We start from the raw sequence: 7,928 nt of genomic DNA on the forward strand, positions 1-7,928 counted from the left end.
TTGAACAAAGATTCATAGCCTTAAACGAAATTTGACAATTTAGAAACCAAATAAATACAAAAAAAAATAAAAATTGCAACTCTGCTGCTGCTACCTCTTGGCTGTGAATTGGCTTCAAGTCAGAAAATATAATATATCTATTACGCTGTGTGGGTTATGTTTCACTGCATAAATATTTCATCTGTAAGTGTTTCTGACATTTATTGTAAGTCGTTAAGACCACAATCCACACAATTGGAGTCACAGGGAATGAATCAAGTGTCATGGTTCACATTGAAAGGCATCAAACTCTTTGCTCCTCTATAAATTGACTTTATTTCCATGAAATTGGTGTGGGATTTTTGCTACATATTTGTGCAGAGTATTGCAAAGCAGCAGTGGTGAGAATTTCACTGTCCTATTGGACAATGGCGCATGCAATTCAATGTCCCCTGTTAGGAATATGTTAGAGCTTCCCTTCAAATTCGTGATATGCATCTTGATGTTGTCCTACAAATGGAGGAATCTGTGCCGCGTTTGCACGCACATGATTTTTAAGAAAAATGTGTCCTTTACCAAAATAACTTGGGTGGATGTTAGGGGGGATGTCAATCCCTGGATTGCGGTCCTTTTTAAGTAATGAAACAAAAAAAAGCACAGAAATATCTCCTTTTATAGCAAGAAACTGCAATGAAAAGCATTTTGCGTGGTAGAAATCAGCTGGGTTTTTAATATTCAAGATTCATCGCCACAAATGAATGAAATATTAATATTCGTGTTTTATTGAAAGGGTCTTCCCTTCACGTATGTATGTATGTATAAATATAAATAATAAAATTAAGTTCTGACTTTATCATTTCAAGTTCAATGTGTATTACACATGTTTTCTCCCAAACGAAACATGACCAGAGGACTCACACTCCAATTTTAAGTGTTTTTGCATAGAGCGTTTTTCGTCGTGCCTTAGTTACTTCATTAGATTTGTACACTCTAAACTGCTACTTTGGACTAAGTAGACAATTGAGTAGTAAAGTCCTCTCTCGACGAACAAAACTAACACTCTACCAGGCTCTCCTCATGCCCGTCCTAACGTATGGCGCAGAAGTGTGGACGATGACAATATTCGATAAGGGGTTCTTTGAGGTATTTGAGGGAAAGATTCTGCGAAGAATTGTTGGAGCTCTGCACGTTGGCGACGTCCCCATACATATATGGAGAATGCTGCTAAAGTGACAGTCCATGGCCGGATATAAATCCGGTTCGTTCCGGTAACGTAGAACCGATTGTCGTGGGAACGGCTTCGTTGACTGGGTCTTGTCGTCCGAATGGATACAAACGCTCCGGCTCTGAAAGTATTCGATGCGGTACCAGATGGTGGTAGCAGAGGAAAAGGGCGACCTCCTCTGCGTTGAAAAGATCAGTTGGAGAAGGATTTGGCTTCATTTGGTGTGTCTAACTGCCGCCGGTTAGCAGGAGAAAGAAACTACTGGCGCGCTTTGTTAAATTCGGCCAAAATCGTGTAAGCGGTTATCGCACCAATCAAAAGGAAGAATAAGGGAATGGTTCAGTTAAAAATATAATTAATTAAGTACGATTCATAAAATAACATACAATTTACTATAGCTTACATCTACCTTTTTTATATTTCTTACTATCTTGTTTACTACCTTTTCCCTTACTTCCAAATTGCATCAATGGATTAAGGGGTAACACCACTGTACACGCGTAAAATAAACACGATTTTTAAAGAATTTTTTTGTATAGAAGGAAAGGGAAAACAATCACTCTAATTTGGGAAGTTATTACTTATATACTAAAATACAAAACTACAAAGTTTGATCGACAAATTTTACAAAATGGCGGCATTGGAGACATTTTTGTAATGTGGTTTCTCTTGAAGGAGCTCCGCGGCACGCAGCACAGAGGGTGCAAATTTTAATCTGGAACAAAGAAACATTTTTTTCTTAATCTAGATAAGAATAGCTAGAGAAACACGTAGGGGATTTAAAAAATATTTATTTTTGTGGAATTAGCAAGCATTTGAAGGAAAAAACTCTATTTTGGACTAAAAAAACGGCACTTAAATAATTATAACAATCGTTTAAATTAATCTATCGAAAGTCCCCTACGCTCTTCTCTTAAGAAGGTTATTATACAGACGTAGTGAAAAACCTGATAAAAAATATTTAAAATTGTTTGAGTTATGCTGCGTGCCAATTTCAGAAAACGTGTTTTGAGAAAAACGCGTTTAAAGTTTGGAAATTTGGAGAAGTCGTTAGGTAGCAGTCACTAACGCTTGGTTAAAAGCTTAAAATATTTATGAAATAAACTTCGGTAACGTATAAAACTTTTTGTTCTGTATTTTAAAAGGTTCAAAGAATTTTTTAAGCTTATAAAAAAAAAATCAATTTTTTGAAATTTCTACAGTGGTGCTACCCCTTAAGGGGACCCGGTGGTCTAGAAATTTCGATATTTCTTCTTATCTTTTTAAATCTTAAGAATATACTGTCAAATTTCCATGCGGAGATTCCCTATATTTAAGCTTTTACATCCCATAAACTAGGTAGAGAGCGGTCCGCGTGGTCTTGTAGCACAAACTTTAAGGGGGAACACCGCTGTGAACGCGTGAAAATTAAGTGATTTTCATGAATTTTTTATTTTATAAGTAGGGATGATTTTTTGTGAATCGGACAAATTATAATTTATTTAACATATATTCACCTATACTGAAACAAATTTTTATAAAAAATATTAAAAATTACAATTGTTATTAATATTAATGCAATGACGTCATAAAAAACTGATGCACCCTGGTGGCCACGATACAGCGGTGAAAAATCATCTGAAAGCAAAAAACCAAAAAAATTCTTAATCTATACATCAATGGCTATCGTCGTACGTGGCGGTTTTGATATTAATTTTTTTTTTTGTTGAGAAAATGGTGCAAGTTTGAAAAATGAGTTCGTGTTTTTACCCGTTTTTTTTTTGTAAGTTCATTTCAATTTTCTGAAAAAACAACGTGCTTTTTAGAGTGTCGAATCCAAATTTTTTTAAAATTTTAGTACTGGGACATAGCTACAGTCATACTCATTAATAATTTTTCTTGGTTTTTGTGTTTCAGATAAATAAAGGGTGATTTTTTAGCTATTATCTTTTTAAACAGTTGGTTTAAACAGCTGACGCACGTTTAGTGTTTTGTTTCACTGTCAAACATCTTCAGTTTGGTCTATAATTTAACCATGAATCGTCTTACAAACGAACAACGCTTGCAAATCATTGAATTTTATTATAAAACGCGTGTTCTGTTAAGAAAGTTTAAGTTGGCCGAAGATCCACTTTTTTATCGAAAAATTTTGTTCTGCGACGAAGCTCATTTTTGGATCAATGGGTACGTAAATAAGCAGAATTGTCGATTTTGGACTGAAGATCAGCCAGAATAATTGCAAGAGCTACCAATGTATTCTGAAAAGGTCACAGTTAGGTGCGGTTTATGGGCTGGAGGTATCATTGGACCGTACTTCTTCAAAGATGCTGCGAATCGTAACGTAACTGTGAATGGTGAGCGCTACCGTGAAATGATATCCAACTTTTTTTGCTCAAAATGCAAGAGCTTGACTTGCATGACATGTGGTTTCAACAAGACGGTGCCACATGCCACACAGCACGCGTAACAATGGACTTGTTGAGAGGCGAGTTCGATGAACATTTTATTTCACGTTCGGGATCTGCCAATTGGCCACCTAGATCGTGCGATATAACGCCTTTAGATTATTTTTTGTGGGGCTATGTTAAAGGTCATGTCTATTCAGACAAGCCTGCTTCAATTTTGGAATTTCGCATTGGAACATTAAAGCATTTATATGTGAGATACCGGCCGAAACATTGGAAAGAGTATGCCAAAATTGGAAAAAGCGGAGGGACCATTTGAAGAGCACTCGCGGTCAACATTTGCATGAAATAATCTTCAAACATTAAATTATATAGACTGTACTATCGATTTAAATAAAAATTTCTTGCAGTTTTCTGAATTTTACGTGTTTTTTTTTTAAACTTTCTTATGGACAACACCGTCCAGGTTCAATTTTTCGGGAGGGCCAACATCAGCGCCATTTTTTAAATTATTAAAATTAGAAAAAAAAAATTTATTTAAGTTTATTATTATATTTATTTAAATTTATTATTATATATTATTTATTTATTCATTTATAAATAAAAGGCCTAATACATTTAAATATCGATCTTCATTTTTTATTGTACATAAAAAAAATTCCTGAAAATACCCAAAATTTTCGAGTTCTAGACTATTGGGACGCTTTAAGTCCCATACGCATACGAAATCACTTGTCAAACTTTATACAACCTTTCATTATTGAATCAAGACTGAAGCCTACAAATAAACCAACTTTTAGAAGAATTGACGCCAATCTCCAAAATATTCCGATCATTTGACACGGATTCGCTCAATTGTTCAAGGCTTCAGAACCTTTTCTAGGCACGACGGAATGCACACTACAAGTCCATCTACCCTTATAGATAAATTAATTTTGTTCCTTTACAAACTTCCATTAGATATTTTATAACATTTAGCACACTTGTCGGTACTTTATTATACTAATTTTCAAAAAACAACAACAAATTTCAAAGGCGTTTGTGGCATGCCACACAAAACGCAAGCAACTCGACAAATCAATAGGTTTTACATTTCAACCGATTTACAATATCACAAATGACATACTCTCCGGTATCAGTACCACCAAACTCTTTTGTTTTGATATCACGACAAGTCATTGTGTTCATTAATTCCTCATAGAGACCATTAGCGCAATCCGTTTCGCCCAAGTACCTCAACAAATCGATGCTAGAGCGCACAATTCCATAAGGACTGAGTATCAGCGAATCGGTGATGGAGAGTCGTGTCTGCAATGGTTTAAAGACGGCGTGATGATCGCCACGTTCAGTCGAACTAAACAGACTCGCGCCACCGCAAACTGCACTAGCAATGGACGCAACAAAGGTGCCATACCGATCGGAGGTGCAAATTACATCGAAGCAGCGGGGTTTCATCACTATATTACGCACCAAATCATGTATGGGCATTAACTCGAATTCGAATTGTGGCTTGAGTTGTTCATACATTTTCAAGGCAGTCCTATTGTACATGCCATCGCTGAGAGGGAACTCCCCCGCCTGATGACCAAAAGTTACCTTTTGATGACAATTTTCCATAGCATAATGAAATACGAAATTAAAATAGCGCTCTATGTACTTCTTCTGCGTTATTTTCAATGTTTCCACCATGCCTGGCACCGGACCATATTCCAATTTCGAGAAATTTTCAGCATTATTTTGCATTATCACCGTAATATTCACATTTGGATGCCTGCATCTGTAGCCTTCAATGGAGTTCACCTGTATGATGCCCACATATAAATCCAAGTCAATGTTGAGCAGTAGTTGTTTGTGTTTCTCATCGGGATCATGTTGTAAATCGATAAAAAGCGCGTGACGGTTGCGTCGCACTGACTGCAAGTATTCATTCGGGTAAGTAGTCTGATCGGGTCCTATGGAAATCCTTTCGAACGCCACTGGCACTTTGGCTACCTCGAAGAGATGTCTGATGAAATTTGCTCCCTGCTGGCCGATGATTGAGGAGCCAGTGAGTAAAGTAACCAGATATTCGCCTCCATATTTCGAGGGTGGCAATAATTTTACATATTTTGGGGGAAAACTTTCCTTTTGATAGTCGTGACCTTGTACTTCGATGTTCGCGGTGGAGTAGCAGTTTATGCGTTTCAATAAATTCGCTGGACATTTCCTGAGAAATTGCATTATTAGCTCGAAGTGCTGAATTATATTTTATGAATTACAAATAAAAAAATAGTGATTTTATATTATAAATTGTGTTTGTTTTTTAATTTCTAAAATGCGCACAAAATTTTTGATTGAGTTTTGTTTATTTCTTTTCAATTGACAATAATTAAGCAGGTGTCTGCCGTTTTTCTTTTTGCCACTTTTCTCTATGGCCATAGTCGTTTCGAAATTCTATTAAATTATCCCACTGTTGATACCAAGGCGAATCTAAGTCCATATTAAAGGTGGTATCCATGGTGAGAAGATTTTGAAAGGTGTACTACTTAACAGACCGTTATTCGGCTCTGATCGAATTTGACGGATATGCCGACGTCATTCGTTTCGTGTTTGGAGCGGCGTTAGTGCGAAAACGATTATTGGGCCGTTTTTCTTCGAAAATGAATATGGTCAAGCTGTTACCGTCAATCAGGAGCGTTATCCCGATGTGATAACCACTTTTGTGATGCCAATTATTCGTCGAAAGCGGATGAGGCAGTTCTGGTTTCAACAAGACGGGGCCCCACCACACACAGCTCGCACAAAATCGATTTTTTGAAGAGATTGTTTCCTCGTCGTTTAATGTCGAAAAATGGCGATTTTGACTGGCCACCGCGTTCGCCCGATTTAACGCCACCTGACTTCTACTAGTGGATATATTTAAAATCAAAGGTTTATACATATTAATAAGCCAAAGACCATAGAAGAGCTCAAGAACAACATCCGTGAGGAAATAACCGCTATCCCAGCCGAAATGTTAGCTAAAACTATGGAAAATGCTGCAAAACGGGCACAATACGCCGTATAGGCTCAAGGCGGCCATTTGAGAGATATCATATTCAAAAAGTGATGTCAAGAAATCTACTTGAACCAAATAAAATGATTATTATCGTCGACATAAAAAAATTGTGCTTTTCTTTAATTAAAAAAAAAACACATGTGTCCGTCGAATATGGGCAACCCAGTACTTTTGAGTCACCAACAGGCTGAAAAGCTCCGGAAGTAACGACCAGCTGCCTCAAATGAAGGACAGCTACCTGTGCGCATCACCATACCATAACTTTGTATCTACTGGGAAATTTTACAATCGACTTCCACGGAAATACGCCTAAAACTATAAAGAATAATAATCTGTAAAAAAATCGATTTTTTGAAAATTCTGGACGTATGTAATCACTTAATAATGTAAATGTGTTCCAGATACTCTTTTAAATATTTTTACTTGAATACACAGTGAATCAAAATCGACTTGTTCCGATTTTCTATTTTTCAATTTAATTGGTCCAAATATTGATCCTCAAGGCAGTTATTCAAATTATTCACACTTTGCTCACAAACAAATATATTTTAACTTCTCGCCACCAACCATTTTCATCATTGTAATGCCATTAGGATTAAGATGCCATTCAAGTGCAAACAAAAAGGAAAGAAAAGCATGTCGGCAGAATTCGTATAACTAGAAAACAGAATAAATGAAAAAATGAAAAAATGCAGACTTTCACATCCTTACTCCTTCTACGGCAATCTTTGGCATTGAGCGCCAAACTGCGGCAGCAAAGCAGCATTAGAGCAGCGGAACAATTCAATTCGGCATCTCAGCGTCTCAGCATCTCTAAGCGGATTGAGATGGTTTGTTAAGCGCGGGTATTTAAACCATATTACACAGTTACACTGGCGTTTACATTTTCTGCGCAAAATTGCATTGTTGATGGCGCTACTGATTGCTGATCTGCTTTACTTTTTTGCTAGTCGAGATTTTGTCAGTTAGAAGGATTTTGCATTTAACATTCTGCATTTGCATTGAAATTCATTCTACGTGCGTAACATTTTTTTTTTATTCCGAATGTTAAATTTTTTATTATTATTTTTCGTTGGTATTTTATAAGTTATATTGCATTTTTTTATCGTATTAATTTAAAGGGTGGATTAGAAAATCACAACGATTCTATGAAAATTATATCGGCAAAGGATAAAAGGAATTTACGAAATTCGAAAGCGGAAGAAATTGATATCGAAATGAAAGTACTACAAAATATACACATGCCCACAAAGTCTGCGTTCACCCGAATAGCCTTGTTAAATTTATTAAAAACAAAATAAAA

The 7,928-nt window shown here is 36.2% G+C and overlaps 1 protein-coding gene across 1 annotated transcript; it reads right to left on the bottom strand.

Annotated features, from left to right (window-relative positions):
* Positions 1-4,549: 4,549 nt before the first annotated feature.
* On the bottom strand, positions 4,550-5,932 carry LOC129245130 (uncharacterized). The gene has a single exon (XM_054883133.1). The coding sequence runs from the start codon at positions 5,806-5,808 to the stop codon at positions 4,666-4,668; it is 1,143 nt and encodes a 380-aa protein (XP_054739108.1). The 5' UTR covers positions 5,809-5,932; the 3' UTR covers positions 4,550-4,665.
* Positions 5,933-7,928: the final 1,996 nt, after the last annotated feature.

Source organism: Anastrepha obliqua, chromosome 4 (assembly GCF_027943255.1).
Source record: "Anastrepha obliqua isolate idAnaObli1 chromosome 4, idAnaObli1_1.0, whole genome shotgun sequence".
In the NCBI taxonomy this organism is placed as follows: domain Eukaryota; kingdom Metazoa; phylum Arthropoda; class Insecta; order Diptera; family Tephritidae; genus Anastrepha; species Anastrepha obliqua.